The 23,189-nt window shown below is 40.9% G+C and overlaps 1 protein-coding gene and 1 long non-coding RNA gene across 4 annotated transcripts; one reads left to right on the plus strand and one right to left on the minus strand.

Moving 5' to 3' along the window:
• Positions 1–405: 405 nt before the first annotated feature.
• Positions 406–19,535, minus strand: LOC147817418 (uncharacterized). Its single transcript, XR_015436386.1, has 2 exons — positions 19,220–19,535; positions 406–1,372 (listed from the first exon to the last, which is right to left on the minus strand). It is a non-coding gene; the product is annotated as an uncharacterized LOC147817418 (long non-coding RNA).
• Positions 4,111–16,597, plus strand: ptger2a (prostaglandin E receptor 2a (subtype EP2)). Of its 3 annotated transcripts, none has more exons than XM_023395431.2 (3): positions 4,111–4,857; positions 5,983–6,877; positions 13,177–16,597. In XM_023395431.2, the coding sequence occupies exons 2-3, from the start codon at positions 6,053–6,055 to the stop codon at positions 13,357–13,359; spliced, it is 1,008 nt and encodes a 335-aa protein (XP_023251199.1). In that variant the 5' UTR covers positions 4,111–4,857; positions 5,983–6,052; the 3' UTR covers positions 13,360–16,597. The 3 variants fall into 3 exon arrangements, with proteins under 3 accessions (XP_023251199.1, XP_087026947.1, XP_023251200.1); XM_087170821.1 differs by having other exon boundaries at positions 4,111–4,853; XM_023395432.2 differs by having other exon boundaries at positions 4,111–4,286.
• Positions 19,536–23,189: the final 3,654 nt, after the last annotated feature.

Consider the following 23,189-nt stretch of genomic DNA (forward strand, 5'->3'; position numbering starts at 1 on the left):
TTTTATTGTATTCCTGTTTTTAAATATTACATTCTCTCTTATCGATTATGTTTGTCATTTTTTAAAGTTACATTTTTATTAAATTGATTTAAAAAAAAAATCTGTTTTATTATTTTACCATCACATTTCCATCATGTTTTATTTATTTATGTCTATAAGTCTCAAATTCTTTTCCTGTAACATTTACACTGTTTTATTATCGGCCTGTCAGTCATCTCTCAATTGCACTAACCTGTATGAAAGGTGCTGTACAAATTAAATAAATAATTTCAGTTATTTTTCAAGCAAAAACACAAATTATTACATTTCTTTAATGCAAAGATTTTGCTGTTTTTTCGATTTTGGATGATGATAAATATTGTAAAATGAATATCTTTTATTTTCGGACTGACAAAATAGAACAAGTCAAGTCACTTTTATTTATTTAGCCCAAAAATCACAAATAAAGTTGCTTCACAATCCGTGCAGCATACAACGCCCTCTGTGCATGGACCATGAACAGGAAGAAACCTACAGGAAGTGCAACAGAGGAGGAATCCCTCATCCAGCACAGACAGACACACAACTGATGTCGTGTTCACAGAATAGACAGAAAAAACAACTGCACATTTAGAATATGGAAAAATCAGTTTGCAGAGTGTGCACGCAGACCTCGAGAGAGCACGAGGCGTTAAAACTCTACACTGTTCAAACAGAGGGAGAGAGAGACAAGAGAGTCTCCCAGAGGACACCAGACACTGACTGCAGAAGGAGAGAGAGAGAGAGGGAGGGAGGGAAGTCCCAGATTAGTCAGTGGTCCTGCAGGAGTTTCACCACTGAGAAGACAAGCAAAAGAAATTGTTGGCTGCAGACACTTTTTCAAACGAAGTACTGACTCAGATTTCTGGGCGGTTTAGGGTGTTCACATCCTTTTCGGTTTTAGGACAGGACGGCAGGGCAGTGTTCCCAACCACACAGGACAGGATAACCAAAGTGGAATATTTTTAACTGCCAACGTCAGTCACCTGACCTCAGCCAAGATGAACATGTGTTTAACTTCACGAAAAGCCCAGATGGCGCAGCACAGGCCTGGCAGAGCATTGAATCACATCACTCTTATGAACTGTGCAACGACAACATCGACCGAAACTACACAAAGGAATACTTCTGACTTTTACAGTGTTACAGCTGTATGTTGTGAATGTTCAGTCACATTGGACACCTTCAGGTCTCTCTGCAGATGTCGTCTGGGGTTCAGGTCCGGGTTTTGGATCATTGGTGGAGACATCCTGCGGGCCGTCCGGCATCATCTCCATCCAGCAGCATCAGGTGGTTGTCGAGCTGAACGCTGAACCTTTTCGGTTTAGAGAGCCACAGCAAAGAGTCTGAATACCTGTGGAAATGAGAAATAACGGTGTTTAATTCATCAGAAATTTAAACAAACAGTCCAACATTTATTTTTCTTGCTTTTTTTTGTCATTACGGCTAAATGTAATTTCTAAAAAGCAAATGCAAACCACATTGAATTAAAATACATAACACATAAAGCGCTATGGTTCACTGTTCATCAGTCGATCCACTAAATGTCTGTAATTACCCGAAGCGACCTATAGGTGGCAGCAAAGTCAAGGCTGAGATAATATCCACACAAAGCGCAGCTGCAAAAAACATTTTATTTGATTGATTTAGTTTGTAAAGACGAGATGATTTCAGTTTTGTTTTGTACATGTAAAGAGATATTTTTAAATCTGCTCTCTAATATTAATGAAATGATCATAATCAGTATCACATGCCCTCCTGTAACCTGAACACGTTTACGTCTGGATCATCGTGCGCTCAACAAACCATCACCTATAAACATAAATACTCATTTCACACTGTAATTTAAAGTGTGTGATCGATCTGATCATGTTTTTCTCTTCCACTCGTGGATTTCACTATTTACAGTCGTAATTACAGACTGCTGACTGACCAGCTTCATTTTTGACATCAGATATTCACCATAATCAATGAACTCATCAATGATTCAAACAGGGGCCATTAGCAGGCTGGAGCTTGCACACACACACACACACACACACACCAATGTATTTTGTTGACATGAAGGAGTTATGTGAGAAATGCAGCCTTGCAGTGGGACGGTGTGTGTGTGTGTGTGTGTGTGTGTGTGACAGACTAACAATACATACAGCGCTTGTCAGCACTTTAACTGATGCAGAGCCCTCAACAAAAGCTGTTTACCAGCAGAGCAGACCACAGGATTTGTGGATTAAGACCTTGATCAATAATTGAATTGTTTTTAAATAAAGACAGACAGACAGTGAGGATCACCACTTGAGATATCCACCCTTAAAAGTTTTTATCAACCTATAGATCAAGATCAACTCGAGGGTGAATCAATAAGCTTCAAAAACCTAGAGATTTTAGAAAGGAAAGGAAAGGAAAGGAAAGGAAAGGAAAGAAGGAAAAGGAGAGATAAATTAATGGAAAGATTGAGCTAAAAAAACAGAGAAGGACAGACAAAAGGCCAAAAGAGGAGTGCATGAGTTTCCTGCATCTCATGAGTGCTGTCAAAACTAAAAATAACCATCACAACTGGAAGAGTCAGGTCATAAAATGTAACCCTGTGCATCGCTGTGCGTTTGCACTGATGTCTATGTAATATTATATGTTTAAGGTGACAGTGCAGAGAGAGACACTGGTGTAGAATAAATGGCAGAGACAGAGAGAGAGAGAGGAAGAAGCAATGGCACGATGGCAATATGTCACAATTAAGAATTGGTTAATGGGCCTGAATAAAAAGCACTCAAGTGTCATCATCATTTCAGGGCTTTCAGCCGACATCAGGACCCGTTTTGGCGTTTATTCTGCTCTCAAAATGGATGTGAGAGTTGAATTAGGATAATATTTCAATGCATTATGTTATTTTTGAAAGCTTTTTCCCTAAAGATGTGCAGATGCTGCAGAGTGATTTTGTGCAGAGAGGATAATATGGAACAACGACGTGACCATCGCTGCACAGAATCATTTATGTCCACTTCAAAAAATAACCCTAAAAAGCAAAACAAGGAATTGTTAATTTCTTATACTGGCCATTTACTAATAATTTCCCCGATTCATCGTCCACTTTTAAAGGATCAAAAGGGAACGGAGACAGGCTAGAGGACAGGGTTTATGAGGTAAACAGACACTCACATTCATCCCGATGGGAAATCAAGAGCTTGAAATGGATGCGGCTTTGGGAGGAAACCCAGGAGAACAACATGCAATCTCCACACATGAAGGAAACCAAACACACACTTTGAAGGCTACGGTGTCACACACATGGCGGATGAAAGCAGGCCACACACGTGCTCGCATGCATAGACATAAGAGGGTTGCATACTATTCCCAAAATATCACACAGCATACAGGGAAGGCAGATTCTACATTTTTCTTTTTTCCTGTTCTTATTTCTGGAGACTCACACAGGTCAGAACGTCTCCACACGGTCGTATATATATATATATTTATATATATATATATATATTGCTTCAGGGACTGAAAAGGCATTGCAGAATTTTAATTTATGAATTTATGTCAACTTGCTCCGTGTGCTGCATAATTCATGCCAAGGTGAGCATCTCATATATCTTACTGTCCGAGACAAAGACGCACAAGGTGACAGGCAGCTGGTGAATCTACGTTCACTCGCACCTGAACAATTCCTACTCAATTAAACTCATGACTCATTAGTCAGAAACAATTTAGTTAGTTGATTGTTTAAGCAACAATAAGCAAAAACCAGTGTGAGAATTTACTGCTTTAGTGCCGTTTCATAAGATTTTAAAGACTCTGGTTCCTATTGATTTATGACAATTTATAATTACAAAAACTTATTTATATCCCTCTTTCTAAGACAAATTATGTCATAGTGAGCACTTGTTTATCTCTTCCTTTGGTGTTATCAAATATTGGAAGATAAAAAAAAATATCCTAAAATAGCATAAATGATCAATACAAAACGCACAGCCCTGTGATTGATGACAGGTTTTTTCAGCTCCAGCCTGCAGTCACGCAGAGGGGTGGGTGTACCCGTGCACCGTGACGTCACCGCATCATTCCCTGTACCCCGGGTCCATTCATACCTACCTCTTCACAGCGCCGCGCGCCTCGCCCTCTCCACACCCCACCTTTCAGAGCGGAGCGGCTTTCGTTAAGTGTAAGAAAACAAAAAGGCTTAAAACGAGGGGGGGGGAACTCAACATGGACTTTAAAGCGCGGGAATAAGCGTCCGGACTTCGGGGGAGCAAGTTAAAAAACAATAGGTGAGAGCCTAATTGATCTGGATGCCTTTCACCTCTGTGAAGTCAACGCGGATGTGTCGGTTGCTGTTTTGTAATTCTCCGTTTAGAAATAATTCACCGGTGTAAAATCTCCTTCCTCAATGGGAAACGGTGAAAGTGTCGGAGCTGAAGTGAAGTACTTTTCAATTTAATTCATCCAGCAGCGTTTGTTTTTTTATTTTTTCTATTTAAACTCCAACTTTCACAACTTCTTCTGTCCTGTTCACAGCGAACACAGAGAACACTACGTATAAATACAGACATTTAAACTAAATATAACTTGTGTCTACATGGACTTTTTAAACGTAATCTGGCTCCGTATGTCTCCAAACGCAAAGAAGAGCATGTCAATAAATCTACTTTCCTCACATGTCTCACTCTAAACCGCTAAAATCTGCAAAACAACATCTGCGAAACACATCCAGCTCCACACATCCAACACCTGGGCACATCTGTCAGAGCTCTCTCCCTCGTGTTAGTGCAGTGATCCAGGGACATTCGGAGCCCTGGCTTCACCAGAGTGGACACGTCGTGCATTGGACACGGCAAGTAGGTGAGTCAGTCACACACACACACACACACACACACACACACACACACACACACACACACACACGGAAAGTGAAGGCACATGCAGCCACACAAAGTCACACAAGTGGAACAGATGAGCCTGCACTTAGTTGTAAGTAAACATTCACAGCGCTCAAGAGGGATTGCACATTTCCAATAGATAGATTGATAGACGGACAAGATTTGACCTTTGAACCTTTCTGCCTGTCAGCTGATATCTGTGAAGTGCTGAGGCAGAAGAGGAATAACTTGGGGGGGTTTTCATGATTCAAAACTTTTAAACTGGCGCAGAGTTCGAGGTTCAAGTTTATGCAGAAATGTTCTGTTTAGCGAGAGAGGCAGAGAATGTCCTCTGGGATCGGAAAAGTTAGACAAAGACGTGCAAACACATGGTCAGCGTTGTTGACATTGAGTCAAAACAGAGTGTGGAAGAGAGGGAGGCTGGTAAACATCCTTCACAAACGATGCTGCATCTCCTTTGGCCAGGGAGTCGCGATCAATCAAACGTTGCTGCCGCTGAGTGTACGTTTCAAAATGCTGCTTTTTTTCTTGTGTTGTGTTAAGCCACTTCTTTTGGGTTTGTTTTGGGGGTTTCGGTTACAGTCTTACCCACAACATGAAAGGGGAATTAGTGCACGTGGTAATTGTGGAAGTTTCAGGGCCATCTGTTGGCCATCACTGCTTTTCATGCCCTCCCTTTTCTTTTCTTTTCTTTTCCTTCTCGCGTTTCATTCATTTCACTACATGCGAAATGAAAATTGAAAATAAGCTGTGAGACTTTTGGTTTAAACTGAGCAGCTAGGAAACATTAGACATGTCCCAACAAATCTGAGTCTTGCTCGTGATTTTGGCATCGTTTTCTCAATTAATCAAATCATTATTTTGTCTCCGGGTGTATTCAACTGTTTTATTGCAAAGATATTCACTTTACTATTTTACATGACGAAGAAAAGCATCAAGTCCTCACATTTAGAAATGTGGAATCAGCAAATGTTTGGCTTTTCCTTCTTGAAAAATGACGTGACTAATTGTAATTAATGATCAGATTAATTTAATTTCCTGCAGATCGACTGAGTTAATTGACCAATTCTTCTTTTCTTCCTTTCAGTTAAAACAGGACGGCTGCAGAAAACTACTTGAGGAAACTTTTTCAAAACTCCGGCCCGCCTTCAGCCGTGATGAGTTCAGAAGACGACCCGTGCCACAGCAAGCTCCACGTCAACTCCACCGACACCCCGCTGATCAGCGCCAGCATGTTCGCCGCGGGCATCTTCGGCAACGTCGCTGCGCTTGTGATCCTGGAGATCCGGCGACGCAGAGAAGCGAGGACCGAGGGCGCGTGGCGGCGCAAGCTGTTTCACATCCTCATCACGTCGCTGGTGGTCACGGACCTGATGGGGACCTGCCTGATCAGCCCGCTGGTGCAGGTGGCGTACTCTCGCAACATTAGCATGGTGGGGATGTCGCCTACAGATAAGAGCGTGTGTTCGTACTTTGGTGTCAGCATGACCTTCTTCAGTCTGGCCACGCTGTCGCTCCTCTTCTCAATGGCGTTAGAGAGATGCGTTGCCATTGGATACCCCTACCTGTACAGCCAGCACGTCACCAAGAAATGTGCCTACTTCACAATCCCGTTGGTGTTCGTGTTATGCATGTCCTTCTGTCTGCTCCCTTTTGTGGGATTTGGTAAATATGTACAATACTGCCCCGGCACGTGGTGCTTCATTGACATGAACCCAAAGGAAAGAGACGACCAAGTCTACTCCAACCTGTACGCCACGATCATGCTGGTGCTGGTGCTGGCCATTGTGGCTTGCAACGGTTTTGTGGTGTACCAGCTGTTAAAGATGTACCAGCGCCGGAGGAGGAACGGCGGCTCGGTGATCTCGATGTCGAGATCCAACAATGACAGCAGACCCATGTCCATGGCCGAGGAGGTGGAGCATCTCATCCTGCTGGTCTTCATGACCATCATCTTCATCATCTGCACGCTGCCCCTAGTGGTAAGACAGCACACACACACACACACACACACACACACGCATGCGTCTGCCAGTTGGGGTGAACTGACCCCAGAACAAACTGAGTGGCTGCAGTTAACTGACGTGTCTGGGGTTAATTAGCTCTATGGGTCCGTTGGTCGATAGTCACAGCAGAAATTGATTGAAGGTCCATCATGCAGAGAGTGAGCAGGTGTTTTAAACAACACCCATGCACTTTAAGTTCACCTCATTTCTTCATTTACCAGTAGGCCACATTTCTTCCCACAAACCTCACAACTGGAAATATCTCGGTTTAATTTCAACATAAAAACACGACTGAAAATTTGGTTTAAAAATGTAAATGAGACACAAAATCAGCTACTTTTGCACTTTGCATTTAAACTTCCTACTTGAATATAAACTGAATTATCATTTTGTCTCCATTCTCATCCTTTTTTTCTGTAGCTGGAATCTGTAAAAAGCAATTAACCTTGTTTGGTGATTTCAGCAGCGAGGTGCTAAGACACAGCGTTACGCACAAAATCAATACGTCATTAGTTACAGTGAAGGTGTTTCGGGGGAAAGTAATTGGTGCTTTTGCTAAAATAGCATCTCGTAACCTTAATGCAGCCTTTAATACAGGAAGAGACCAGATTTAAGCAACATTACAATTCCACAAATGACAGTCCAGTATCGATTAGAGCTGCAGCTAATTATTGTTTTCATCATTCATTAATGTGCCGATTATTTTCTTGATGAATCAATAATCATTCAGTAATAATACGTCAAGAAAAAAGCAAAAAATAACTAATCAAATAATCAACTTATTACTTCTGAATATTACAATATTACATTGATATTATATATTAGGTATCATGACGCATGTTTTTTGTGTGGAATCTGATCAAGACAGAAACATCGTCGTAAATCACGCAACACAACACTGACATGTATCCGTATATAACTCTCTCCACACTCGTGGCTTTTATGACAAAAGCAGCTATTCAAAAATAATACAATAGACTATGGGCTGTTCTGGAGCCAAGTTGTAGACAGGAAACAGTGCGAGTGCCTTTCACAGCCGGTCTGACTCAGCTGCTTCTCTTGATGCCGCAGGTATAAACTACATGTTTAAATATAGATTTCATGACTGTGTGTGTCGGGCTTTTATTAAGTGACGTTTATAAAACATTTTTGTTGTTTTTGTGATTTTAAAAAAGGAAAATATAAATCACAATTTGTCATATCATTTTGTGCTTATTCAAATATAGAGTCTGATCACGATAATCACTTTGGAGTCGAGTGAAAAACACCATTGAACACACTAATATCTAAAAGGGAAACGTCCACATTTCGATCAGCTGACTTCTGGTTTACTGTATAATTATAAATGAGCTGCTGATTTAAAGCAGGAAGCTGTTGAGACATGAGACGTTAATGGGAAGATTATCTGACTCTTAAACTGTAATTCTACATTTTATCTAAAGCAAAAAAACAAAAACAAAAAACATTATCTGACACAAAAAGTACAAATGACTCATTGTCTAGTGATGATCCATTAAGCTCTCAGTGAGACTAGTGGGCGATCTGTTTGCAACCACCTCGGTTCTGAAAGTGCCACTTTGGACTTGAAATGGGAAATCGATAACTCTCCCAGCATTGTATGAAGCCGTGCACTTTATCGCAGACATCCGTAATGGGCCATTTGGTTTGTGGCTGCATCTCAGTTGTGGCTTGAAAATGCAGAGTCACGACCTTCATCTCTGCAATGATCCTGCATCAGAGTTAATTTAATAGAGGAATGTGATAGAAGACAGAAACTGTTTTATAAGATGCGTGTTCTCAGGCTTTTAGGGAGTCAACATGAGCTCGGTCGGAGAGAAGGCAGGTTCTTCCCACTTCGTAGTATTTTAACCGCTTCAACTCTATTAAAAGTCAAGTTAAAGCAACATCGTGAACAATTTAAAACTTAATAGTTGCTGGATCCAGTGTCGCAGAATCAGGGGGTTCAATTAATTAAATAATAAATAATTAAATAAAATCATGTTCGCAAATTTTCACCTAAAACCACTTACTGCCACCACTTTTTATTGAGTGGAGGAAAATGATCCAGTTTGCCAGCTGCTGCCCGACCGTTCAAGTGGACAATATCCAGCACAACCACAGAGGGTTTAAACTGAGAACAGCGAGTAGTAAACTTGAAAAGCGAAAGTTATTTGTGTATTTAAATGTGATGGTTTATATTACACTGGCCTGCACTGTGCACCAGGTGCAGACTACTGAAGGACACGGGGATCAGCTTTCCTCACTGCTTCATCAGGAGGCTGAATGGAATAGATGACTTGGGTTTCACAAGGACAGAGTGAGAGGAGGAGAGGATATGACTGGTGCTATCACGGTGTGGGTGGACATTAAAAATAGTTTAATTCAATTCAAGCAGACTCCAGTTTGGATGCTGATGATGGTGTTAGCCGTTACTACGTCCATCTGGTTGTTAAAGAGGCGTCCATGTTTGTTTGGTTTTCAGGCACTTATTTACGGATTATTAAGTGCCAATTAAGACGTATCTGAGCTTTCAGAAAAATCAATGTCATGATTACGACTTGGATGTGAACACTACTTATAGCCGGAAACCTATGATTATAATTACAAGAACTCAGCGTTAATGTGCGTCTTCGTGTCTGACGTTCATTTCAGCCAAGTCTTCTTCTAATGGGAGTCATGTGTGATACATACATACTTGTGGCGGTGTCCTCTCCTCTCCTCATATTTCCACAGAATGGCCACATTAACCCATTGACGGACATTTCCATCCGTTGCTCTGCAGAGAGATGTAGAAAACCTTTTACCATATTTCATTCAAAGTGCACACTAAGTGATTACACCGGGGGGTTTAGACCCTTCTATTAAAGGAACATCCAGCCTCAAGTAGAACGTCTTATTCCTGTCTCTACGGTGTAAGGATGTCGTTCCTGCTGATGGAAGACGTTATACATTTGCAGTGTTACGCCGACAGTCGATCTATAATGAGTTCTTGTGTCCGAACAGCATCTCAGTGGCCTGTTCATTAATACTTGGCAGAGGAGATGTGAGTTAACAGTCACAGAAAGTCATTTAACTGTAGAGTTAAACAGCGTCTTTGTCTGAAATGAAAAACAAATAGTTTCAAAGATTACTGTGAATTTGAAGTGATAAAGCTGCTGCTGTAAACTGCACACATGCAGTGTGAGAACATAATTTGACGGACGCACCAAGAAGGTGGAGCTTAAATTAAAATTGTGAAGGTGTTTGATATTTGCTTTGTGGTCACAGGCTTCTCACGGCTACACATTCAAGTCGTTACAAACAGCACGACAATTACATCACTTATTTAAAGCATTATAGAAAACAATCATGCACCAACTTGCAATATGATACCACAGTGTGAGGGCAGGATTTCACACATACACACACCCAAACACACTGTGATTCTGCCAATATGAAACTGTGAGCCTGTGATGCGTTTGTGTGCGATATACCTGCGGTTATCTCTGATTGCATTAAAAATGGAAAAGGTCGGACTGTAACCTTTTCGTGCACAGAAAGATAAAGACACTGATGAGGAGGTAGAGACTGGGAATAAAGGTGAGGCCGAATGTGAACCCAGGAAAATACAATAACGTAATGCAAACGCTCTACGCTCTGCGTCTCTCGGGGCCTCACAGACACTTCACATTAACACTTTAATAACACTTCCTGTTGGTGCTGGGATGCTCGAACAAACTGGGTTCACAGTGTGAGTCAGATGCATAAGATCTTTCGCCTGCTCGGTTTCTGTCTCACACACATGGCGAGGCCTGTCAGTGATTAAAGTAATGACTTCATGTGGTTTAAGTTTAAAATGACGCCGTGGTTGTTATGGAGCTGTTCTACACATCACACCTCGTTCTTCATTCGTTAAGGACTTTGTTTTTCTTTGTGTTACGTAAGTGAGACTGGTTTGTGTGACCGAGCAACAGGAAATTGGCCTAACGAGGTTGGCGAGACAGTGTTGTCGCAAACCATCGAAATCCCAGGAAACTGGGTGTTTTTTTTACAGGAGTCAATTAACCTAAACGAGTTCGGACGAAATGCTTCATAATACAAGAGAAACATAAGAATTGTATGTGAAATTCAGAAGACAGACAGAGAACAAGAATGGGCGGGAGGCAGAGATGAAGATAAAAAGTGGAATAGAATGTAAAATACCAGACAAGTGAATAAACGAAAGAAGTTAATATGACTTTATAAACAGCTGCAAGGTCGTTTTTCCTTTCACATTTAACCTGATATTGTTCCTCTCCGATCCCCAGAGAGAACAGCAGCAGGAATTTCTAAACCTGTGAACTAGTCATAGCTTCCATGGATTGTATTATTAGTATTCCCAACCTTGTGGTCATCGGCCCAGGGGTTTTACTGCTTCTCATTCCAGCCAGTCACTGCACTTTAACCACAGAGGAAGAACTAATCAGCAAAGTCTGCTGCTCACTCTTGGCCTCAGTGGTAGGAAATAAAAACAGCTGTAATCAAAAGCTGACTCCGTTTAAAAAGGTCAAAGACTTTGCGATACAGGAGTTATCGATGACAGAAGCCAAAGAACAGACGCCGCACACACGTTCGTCTGTAGGATAGTGAGCTGCCATGTTGATTAATGTTGATTTAATTTCATTCTGCTCTACTCATTATTGATCTTCCCAACAACATCAAAACACAGCAACCGAGCTTAATCAAGTTACAGCGAGCTAATGACAGTCTCAACTAGCTTTAGCTTATTTACCTTTTACCTCTTGAAAAATATGAATTTGAATGAACCGGCGTCTTGGTCATTTAATTAGCCGTCGCACATAAACGAGGCTTCAGCTAAATAAGTCACTACTGAGGAAAAACAGCTGAACTATACCTGCTTAAAAGGTAACTAGCCTAGCTTAGCGAGGTAGCAGCAAATGCCATCTTAGCTGTGGTTGAGCCACCTTTAAATGAAAAACTTATGGATGATAAAGATGAAAAGTATTAGTGTAAGTGACTGAGTTATTGGCTAAATAGAGATGAGAGGATTTTTATTTTTTCATCCCTCTTAAATTCACATCAAAACAAATGTCAAATTATGTAAAAAAGTGCTGTGTATTAGTGCTCGGATGTACTGTGCAGATAGTGATTAATAACAGCACTAAGATGGTAATATTAATGGATGCAATCCTTATTTCACAACAAAGGTTTTATTATCTTTGTATGTCAACAACTCAGCTGGCAATCAGCATGGGAATCTCAATTTGGTTTGGCCTCAGAGTTCAACATCTGCCTATCAGCCTCTCCTAAAACCACAGAGCACACACACATTCACATTCACATTCGCAGTCATTTGTAGGCCGCCCGTGTTTGCCTCAGCAGCTTGTCTGGAAAGCAAACAAAACGATGCTGAGAGCAGTTCAATATCCTCTTTCAATTAGACCAATACTCCGGCCTCTGCAAACATCCTGTGTGCCTTGGGATGCTTGATTGTTTTCTGCATATAAGAGGATAAAATTGGTGGCCATGCTTTTTGTTGTAGCGTTGTGACTTTTGAGCAAACAACATTCATCACGCTAAAGTTAGTTTGCGCAAACACACAGAGAACACACACACACACACACACTCGCAGCACTTAGGAGATGGAACCACATGACCTCTGACGTTAACAATCTTCTGGTTTGTAGATACTTACAGATACGTTCCCATAGAGACAAGACAAACGCCAGTTGTGGTGACTAACTGATCATAATCAATGAACTACAAGAAGTTTTTTTCTCTCTCTATAGGGGAAGCAGGACAGAAAGAAACAAATGTTGTTCTGCTTGATTCTACTTCTGCTAATGAAAGTCGTTTTAGATCCGAGCTTCACACAGTCTTCAGTGTAGGCCACCCTAAAGTTAAGTTTGTGTGCGTGTGTGTGTGTGTGTGTGTGTGTGTGTGTGTGTGTGTGTGTGTGTGTGTGGAGGATAAACGGGGAGGTCATGGCTGAATTGAAGCTTAGATGGTGTGTGAACAGGAATGTGAACCTGAACACAAACAGCTGACCTGGTGTCCATCTTCAGCTTCCAGCGTACCCACTCGGAGGAGAGCAGTCGTACATTTTGTACCCTCCTTATCTCGCTCTTCATCTGTTGCTGCTGCAGAGGGTTTACGGAGGGATTTATAACCAGGATGTTAGCTAGGATGTGAGACAATGGTGTTAGCAGGAGGCTTATACCTTGGCAGGTCATTTAAAACACAATCTCTCGTCTCAATCCCTTCCCTCTTCTTTCCTCTCTCTATCCATCTCTCAGATCCGGGTGTACATCAACACTGGTAATCCTAAGGAGTCTCACCCCTTGGACCTGATCGCCCTCCGCTTCATCTCCGTCAACTCCATCATTGACCCCTGGGTCTTCATCCTCCTCTCCCCCAGCGTGCTGCACTTTTGCTGGGACTCTATCTGCCGGGCCTCCCTAGGACTCTCCAGGGGTTAAAGAGAGTACCGCTAACATCACGCTGCCTCAGCCCTCACAGGACAACACTGACCATTTTCAGTCTGGGGCCATAGCCTGACATGACATGACATTATAATTTGATATTTATATTTATTGGACACGTGATTTGTTGGTGTGTTTTCCTCTGTGATCACATAAAGTGGAGAAGTTTCACGGGGCTGCAACATCTCTTCCCCTGTGGGTGGTTCATTTGTGGGTGTTGCCTTGAGATAACAGCCCTTTCTAACTGATAACCACGTCCAACCAGTTTTATCAAATGGTGGCCACTTGTTGCCATTTACTAGGCGTTTCCATCCACTTCTAGCATTTCATTGCCTACTGACTTCTCTACATATCTATATAGATATATAGATATATATATATATATATTTAAAGTATAAAAGCTCAACGTTTTGCCTCTTTTGCTGCTTGTATTTTATGTCGGAGAATCAGTTAAATGAAAAAGGCTGCTGATGGGAAAAACAACAACAAACTGCAAGTGCATTTGTCTACGATGCATTAAGACTGAACTGTTTGGATGGAGAGTCTTGAGCAAGGACATGTGACAGTGGGGAGGGGGGGGTTCTTCCATCACCGTGTACAGAGAGAGCGATTCGCCTTCGATCCAGGACAAAGGAAGGAAGAGTTACCGACGACATAAAGCCTTGCTCGCACACGCCTCCTCTGATTCAACCAGTCACGCCGAGTCAGACATCACGTTCGGAGCGGGATCCGTTTTCACCTGCCATTAATATGTAGCTGTACAGAACAAAGCACGGGATCCATATAACATCACGTGAACAGACACAGAGATAAATGTATGAATGACAAGATCAGATGGGACCATGATGCTCATGTAAGAAGATAAAAAAATGTTGGGCGCCACATTTATTGTCAAATTTAAGGTCAGAGATTCTGAGAACAAATAATGCAGCATATCTACATATAAACCAGACATGTGACATGCAGATATAGATACTGTATCTGAAGCATGCCTTTGTCCTCTGAATACTTCAGTGATCATGGGTCATCATCCTGAGAACATTATCTCATCACCTTTGGAGCTTCTTAACCTCTGGTCCGCTTTGGTAACCCCTCCCCCCTCATATTCATACCAGACCCCTGCTGGAAAAGTCAAAGGGCAAGAAGCCCCTTAGAGACGTTTGGTCCGTACTTCACTCAGGGAGTGGGCGGGAAAGAGCGACGGCAGTGACATTATTTCATTTCTCTGTACATGCAGCATATATTATAATATTTTATAAAAAAAAATATATATATATAAAAAAAAAAGGTTGTTGATATGAGACTGTAGTTACCCTTTGACTTGAAACCTCTGCTTCGTGTATTGTTAAGTAACAGCAGGTAAATATTCTCATATAATCTTGCTCTACACGTAATGCTTGTGACCTACTAAACGAATGATCGCACGCAAGTTAAGCAAATGATGGGACTTTCTTTAAATGACAAAATAACACACTTCACCATACTGTTAGAGGCCCCGTCATTAAAACCACTAGTTTTCAGAAAATGCTGTTAAAAACAAAAGTCTCAATCATTTAATAAGCTAACAATTTTATTTTGAAAATGATTTATTTATAGGGTATAAAATGTAAAAGTATCAAGCCTCTAAGTTTTTAGGAACACCTAACTAAAACTACTGCAGTCTGACACAACAGCCCTGCAGTAAAACTTTAATATTTGGTGTGACATCACTGATATAAGTGGATAAAATAACAGAAACACCTGTCAGTATTATGCAAAACAATTAAACAGCAGCACAAACTGCAGCCTCCGAAATGAAGAAAAAGTTAAATCAACACGTCTGTGAAACACTTTTGAGCAGAAACTGAACATTATAACTTTCATGCAGGAGGATTTACTGCACTTCTGTTGTAATAGGCTGCATTAGTTTTAGCTATGTGATCCTTAATCACATGCCAACTGAGCGTATATCATCTGTTACTCTTTAAAGAAAAGAAAAAAAGCATTATTGTTTGTTTTCAATTTGTGCCAAAAATCAGTTTTCAGTTAGTCGACCGCTTTATTGCTGGACAGATTTCTGAGCAACTTAATGATGTTTCTTCCTGTATCTTGCTTTATTTCCTCTTGGGAGGTTTTTTCATTCAGTCACGTTGCCTGTAAACCCTTGATTTTTATTTTTTATTTTTTTACCCATTGACTTTTAAACTGCAGTGCCATTTGAACTGCATTAGTTTTACAAGGGAACATTTTGAATCATTTTTTATCCGACGTGCATATTTCCAGGGAACCGATCTGACGGCACATATGATGTTTCTTTAATTTCCTCCTGGTGATTCCAGTCATCTTCTAACTAATGCAAGCCCACTGATAATGGTTCATCATTCTCCCCTGACTAGTAGAAGGTTACACCGGGTTAAATTGCGTAAAACCACAGGGAATTATTACAGCATCCTTATAGAAAGAATCACAACCAAACTGAGCTCCAGTGTCTGGCAAGAAAATAAGCTACTACAGATTTTTGCAGGATCTCCGGTCGTAAATCTCTCTCGAAAAAGAAAGAAAAACACTCGGGTTACGCAACAGCAGGGGTCCAGTTCAAATTGAATGAGTGGTGTGTAACATCAGTGTGTATAATGTGAGAAAAAAAACAAAAACAAACTACAATTCTCATATGACTGTCATTTTAGAGGGTGTGAGAATTGTGTGAGCATCAGGTAAACTTTGTGGCTGTGAGCATTAGTGTTTGTGGTGTGTGTGTGTGTGTGTGTGTGTGTGTGTGTGTCTGAGAGAGGGTGTGGGAGAGTGCTGAAGATATTGTTTAGCTATTGTGTTGTGAGAACAGCGGTTTATTGCCGTCCTCGATCTGTTGTTGGTTCTGAGCTCAGCATCAAAATGTTCAGTGTTTACCATGGGTATACTGCTTCCTGTGGATGTTGTGTGTGACTTTTGCTTCTGTGTGTGTGTGTGTCAGTGCTTTTTCCTGTTGCGTCTTTTTGAAAATATGGAAGTTCCCACTTATATGCTTGTCTGTTCATGTGCCTATAATATGTGTGTGTGTGTGTGTGTGTGTGTGTGTGTGTGAGAGAGACAGACAGCGCTGAAATGTAATGATGTCAAACCAGAATGCTACCTACCTGGACGTCTTGTACTCGTCTTGTGATTATAAAGTACTGTAGATGAAACTGAATGCACTGAGGATACAAGTGTGTGTATGTGTGTTTTATGGCTTGTGTAAATAAACATCTCATCCACTAAATATTCTACCCGACCTGCTTTGTAACTAACACACACACACACACACACACACACACACACACACACGTGGAGTGCTGCACATGTGTGTGTTTCTGTTTCTGTATGTTCGACCTTGAAGAATCTTCCCTCTTCCCTTTGTGTGATTTAACCGGACTGGCCAGTGTGTTTAGGGGCGAACACAAACCTCATCAAGCCGTGTGGTCTCCGTCATACAGTTTTATGATCCTAAATATTAACATCAGCAAATTGATAAAGCTAAATATTTATGGAAACTGGGAACAACAAACAGATGCTGCCAAACTTTAAAAGCTGAACAGAAAATGTAACAACAAACACTACAACCCCCCACCCGGCAGATACAAGGCGATGGTCGAAACAAACGACGCCCTGCTTATCCAGGGACACACAGAAAGCTCTACATTATAAATTCATGAAGTCGTTATAAAAATCTGCTTTACACGAGATTTTAAAGAAAGAGCAGAATCACTTGTAGACCTTCTGGTGTGAACAGCCGGGCTACTGCACAGAGTCAGACTCGTCACTTTTACAAACCACTTTCACACATACTGTATGTGTGTGAGCACAGACGGCGAGAGAGGTGCAAACAGATAAAGAGTTCAAACCAGCTAACACTAAATATGATGCAATGTTGTCTGTAACTGTTCACAAAAGTCCCACAACCGTTTTCATCTACGGTCTCAATTTTGCACATTGACCAACACAGTCCATAAATATACTAGGCGAAGGCGCAGTCTTGTTTTCCTGTCACATGATTGACAGTCTTCCTACAGTCAAAACTGAGTCAAAGGGAAACAGACACGTCCAACAGTCAGCTGAACCGAAACCGCAGAAGTTGTGAGTGTAAACTTCAATATTCAGATTTTCAGTGACGTCCATCTTCAATAATATTTTCCACCAGCTTTGAGAAAAGAAGCTTGTTGCACTGGTTAATCTCATGATCTGATAATGGAGCAGCACATTGCTTGGCTTGACAGTAGATGGGGAAACTAATGGGCTTAAGTTAGGGACCATCTGAAAACTAAATTCACCTGGGTCTCCTCCTGTTAGACACTCCGCATCCACTTACATTTTCCCAAACTTCAAACTTTCTATTTACACTTTTCATTTCCATATTTTATATCAGCTCAAACTTTTATTTTTTATTTTGAAGGTGGGGTTACTGTGCAAATCAAACTTTGTTATTTGTTTAAACTAGATCATGGAACATGGTTAAAATAATAGTTTGTATATTCTGTGAGTGGCTAAAATAAACAGATGCAGATGAAGACAGAAGTAGTCAAGCTTTGTGGGAATGTGGTACTCACACAGCTGTTTTGAAGATACTTCATGTTTTTCTGTGAGACGAAGAGCAACCAGAGTTATTGTATGACAGTGTATTAAAAATGTTATGAGCCGTTAACTACAGTTATGAAATAGTAACTTCCTGTCTTCACATGCATTTTAGATGACTCACAGGTTTTTCCTGTGATCAAAACTTACAATCACTTTGATGAAGACCGGTATTCACTTCAGCCCCCACAGTTTCCCCCTGATCAGATTGATTATGATCTATGACCTATTCTTCTCGGTCAGTACCTTTAACTGTGATATTTGACTTCTTTGCCTTACTGTAAGTAATGCTGTGATTACAGTTTTTTCAAAAGGTGGATTTTCACACTTTAGCCACCGACTCATTTATGTAAAAAGGGAAATTCTGGTATGTTTCCACCTGGCTATCATTTTCACAACGGTACATTTGTGATATGTGGCTAAAGCAAAGCAGCATGTATCGGCCAAGCTTCCTAAATATGTTCAATTTCAAATGTTTTCACTGTATATAAAAATACAAACAGAACATTGTGTCTACTCAGCGCAACCACCACCAAATTTACATAAGTCTGTACACTTGTGTCTGAGTCTGGCTGAAAGTAAACAAAGACAGTAGCCCCCTATATATGTGATCTACTTCTCACACGCTAACCAAACTACCTGCATGCTCATTTGTAGCTCCGGGGTGATTTAGCATGTTGGCTTGCTAGAGATGAAGTTGAAATGTTCCTTTAAAGCTGCTTTAATCACTATTTAATCAATAAGTGAACATCATTTTAAAAGCTCAAGCTCTGTACTGTATATAAAAAGAAATCCACCCTTACGAACCAGCAGTCCATTTAAGGTATTTGTCTTGTATCTAAGGACACCCATCTAGAAAGCCTCTGAAGAGAAAGAGCCCTTCAAATGAGTCAGAACAACAGACATTAGCTTTCAATTTTGTGGTTTCAGCTATGTTCACAATGTGAGTGGATGGGATTTCTGTGAGAAAAATCCCTGCAGTCAAATGAAGCAGTTTTAAAAGCTTATTACCAGAAGAATGTTCCCTTGTTATATTGAGGGGGAACGAGACGGGTGTTAATTTTTCTAATGGAAATCTGCGGTCAGGCTGGAAAAGGTGCAGCAGCAGCAAAGAGCTCGTAACACTTTTTCATAGAGACCAGACTTTCTCATGGGTTATTGTTGGTTTAACTGGGATGTGACTGACAAAATCCCAGTTGAGGGAGTATTACCTAGTAAAACGTGTGTTTTGGAGACGATTAAACAGAGTTTTATGGGCGCTCTGGTAGCTCACCTGGTGGAGCGTGTTCTACGGGTTTGAATCCGGCCCAGGCTCCTTCACAGCACGCCATCGCCTATCTCTCTCTCTCTCTCTCTCTCTCCGCTGCCGTGTCCCCCTCTACTGTCTCTATCGAATGAAGCAAATTATTAAACTCACTAAATTATTTATTCTCGGATCTTGACTCTTCTGACAAACACAAAGCATCAGCTCCGACTGCGTTCACATCTGCATTGACATAAAACATAAAATGAAACCGTCAAAGATTGTAGCTTGATAATTAGCACTGATGAGACCTTGTAAAACAGTTCTCAGCCTTTCTCTCAGGGAAAACCAGTCGACCGCCGTGCTGCTCTGCTTGTCTTGACTTCTTCACTTGCCCCAGAGCTACACTTTCCTGTGTGCACCGTGACCTTGTGACCTACTTCTCTAAAGTTTCTTGTTTAACCTTTGTAGTCCACATTAGCAGCCGTTAGCTGCAGAGAGAAGATAAGGTTGGTGATTAAGTTGTTTAAAACTAGAATAAATACACTTAAAAATAGTTCATTTGAGTATTTTTCTAATGTAGAACCATGAGAAGTTTGAGAGAGGTTTCTGTTCTGGGAAACCAAAAGTTGTAAGCCGATAAAGGAAACTGTGGCATTTATGTTATTTACCTTTATTTGTTTTTCTTTTAATCTTTTCTCGGAAGTAGAAAGGTTCAAATGTGCATATGAAGGTCAAAACTGTGTGTGTGTGTGTGTGTGTGTGTGTGGTGTTAAATTACTGGAATACCTAAAGCAGTTAACTGACTAATTTCAGTCTGACTAATGAGAAGAACAGTTTGGTTTCTCATGCTTTCAGCAGGGTCAGCCTTTTGTATTGTATTATGATGTAATTATCTGGAACCAAGAACTGAATCTGCGTGTTCTCATGTATACACTCAACACACGCGTCAGCTGCTTCCTTCCTCAGACCTAATCACAACACAAGAAGAGAAGAGATGATCTAATTAACCAGACAGGGTTAATTAATCAACATATCGATTATGTCGCATACACTCAGTTAACGGCTGATGTGTTTCCCCGATGTCTGCATGTAATCGTTTATTGGCGAAACAGACGGACAGAAAGCAGGACATGTAATGAATTATGGGTAATTTAATAATAATATTGAGAGAAATAACATTCCTGTCAACATGTAATCAAATAAAGTTTGACTCACGACGCTTTGATCCACAGAGTGAGTTCCAGGAGATGTGAGCTTAGTAAAGAGGGTTATTAACTGAGTTGAGTCATGTCTGTAAAATCATTTCACACGTCTCATTGTCTGAGTGTATGTTGGATTTTTGTTGTGACGGGTCAATTGTTTAATATTTTCTCCTGTTCCTGTTTTAACTGAGCATTATACAATATATCGACACCCTCTTAAAATAATGGCCTAAGTCATTTTTTCAGGTTTTTCAGGAAACACAAAAAACTCAACAAAAGAGTCACACTTTTGACATAGGCCATTATACAACCGGGGGTAGAATTGCATGTTCCCCTCAACTGAGGATTCAGGCGATTTTACCAGAGGTGGCCAGCATCATGAGGGGGTGATTTAGGCAAAAAAAACATTTTTGTCAAAACATGACTTAGGCCATTATTTTAGGAAGGTGACGATATAAAATATGATATGATCCAAACTTGTACCTACAGTTGTAACAGTCAACAGTTGTCTTTGTTTACCTCTGTGTGAAATCCATTTTAAACATTACTAAGAATTTTGAGCTGTAAATCCGCTCCTGTGTCTCAATTCATTCTCAATATTTATCCAGCTGTTATATTTGAGGAGTCGGCCATATTGTTTTTTTTTTACAAAAGGAGATTCATCACCGGTACAGAATGATTCTTGGGATAGCTTGGGGCGCATTTCATTTGCCGCCGTTGAAGGACACGGCCCCTGAACTGAGATCCTTCATGACACAATGTTAGACTAGAAATCTAGAGAGGCGGGGTTTAGCTACGGTTTCCTCCAGATGTGAAGATAAGAAGTTACTCAAGTGTAAAAATGACCCAAAAGAAATATAAAGCATTTTGCAGCAGAGAGAATATTGTGTTGAAGAGGAAACTCACATTAATAAAGTTTTTCCTCTTGCAGCATCATCATCTCTAAACTCAGAAATCTCCCCATTCACAGCTCCAGCAACTGCAGAGTCTGGGAAGGCGATATACGAGACGTTACTGGGGCCACTGGGTGAAACTGTGGCGTACAGAACTGAAACCCTGGAGCAATCAGTGACCTGCTGAAGAACACTTCAGTCTGTAACTATGAGCCACCCTGCTGCTCCAACATCAACATGACCTGGGAGGAGAGTACGGGCTGGTGGTGGGATGAGGAAGGACGTTTTCTCCTCAGCTCACTTTTCTGCCACTGGTAAACACAGATTAATTAGCTGCTTCTCAGTGGCAATCAGTCACGGCAGACAGAGTTTGTATGAGGCAAATATTAGTTTGAAAGTGAAACTTTTTCCTCATATGATCTAGATATACACATATGAAAGGAGGGAGAGAGATAACTCTTGTTGCTCATGTGCTTAAGGGAACAACCAAACAGAGTTTACAGTGATCTCATAGACTATTCAAGGTTTACTGGAATCACTGAGACTGCGGCCGACCCCCGGTGGGAGAAAGGAAGCAGGTGAAAAGGTCTCTAATTTAATGACCCGAAAAGTTGCATGTGAAAGTAAAAACACAAATTCATGCAGAAAATGTTCACAGCTATTTTGGGATGGAGCGGATCCCGCAGCATGTAATGCTAAGGAAGCCTTGGGATGAAATGACTATCAGATGAGGCAGACGGGTTTAGTGCCATGATTTAACCTGTATCATCCTGTGGTGGATGATGGTCAGGGGGTCCAGTTGTTGTTTGGATCACACATCAAAGTGAGTAATATGTGACAGTATGTGATCTCAGTAACTTGACCATGGAATAATTGTTGGTGCCAGACAGGGTGGTTTGAATACCTCAGAAACTGCTGATTTCCTGAGACTTTCGCACACACTCACACACACGCAACAGTATCTACGAGTTACTGAGAAAAACAGAGTTGGCAGCAGTTCTGCGGTCCAAATTAGTTTTTTTTTTTAAACGAGAGAGGTCAGAGGAGAACAGCCAGACTGGTTCAAGCTGACTGCGAGGCAAATGTAATCAAATACTGATACTGATGGACCAAAAACTGACCGAGAAGGCCGGACAAGAACGAGCTGTTATCCTTTTATCCTATTATTGGATGTATACCGTCAATTACTGGACAGGCAGCCGAGTTTTCTGAGAGACCTGTTCAGCTCCACTGACCCCGGAAATCTCTGCTGCTCAACTGTTTACAACCATTTAAACAGCTCCACACCTCCGTCTGACAGAGACGTCCCACAACTCTCAGCTTTCTACCCACCTCCACCTTTTTGCACAGAATGTTCTGTATATTGAGCTATTTTCATTTGTTTTTCATTGTGTTATCAATCCATCCATCCATGGGGTTGTTTATCTTAACGTGTTGGAGGGGGGGGGGGGGAGGTTTGATGTTTCTCACAAACCGTAGTGTACTAACGACCTGCAGCTCATTTAATCAGCTCACTGCGTCTGTTTTACCTTTTACAACAACTCCCTGCAATTTTCAAAACAAGAAAAAAGTGCTCAGTGTTTATTTTAACTTCATTTCATCTCATTTTAGTAACTCCAGTTTAGTTTTATTCCACAAAACAAAATACATTTTAATCTATTTTTATTCATTCAATTTATCATGCATTTTTATACCTTCCAAGCATTTGAGCATTTGTTGAATACAGTTACCACGGTTACATCGTCATCTATCACCAAACATCGACATAACTCATTCCCGCCAATGGCAACATGAATGTTAGTCGACTGACGACTTTGCATTAAAAACAGTAATTATTTAATCTGTTCATTTGTCCGTCTTTCACATCATTCAGCTTCAACTCATTGACAAAAAAAACTTTGG

Source organism: Seriola lalandi, unplaced genomic scaffold, assembly GCF_002814215.2.
Source record: "Seriola lalandi dorsalis isolate HSWRI2012SDOR001 ecotype SW California unplaced genomic scaffold, Sedor1 jcf7180002054962, whole genome shotgun sequence".
In the NCBI taxonomy this organism is placed as follows: Eukaryota; Metazoa; Chordata; class Actinopteri; order Carangiformes; family Carangidae; genus Seriola; species Seriola lalandi.

Excerpts from the sequence above, each read along its gene's own strand:
- ptger2a (XM_023395431.2), top strand. The coding sequence starts at position 6,053 with ATGAGTTCAGAAGACGACCCGTGCCACAGCAAGCTCCACGTCAACTCC. Across the intron at positions 6,878-13,176 it reads TCTGCACGCTGCCCCTAGTG|ATCCGGGTGTACATCAACAC; the intron begins GTAAGACAGCAC and ends TCCATCTCTCAG.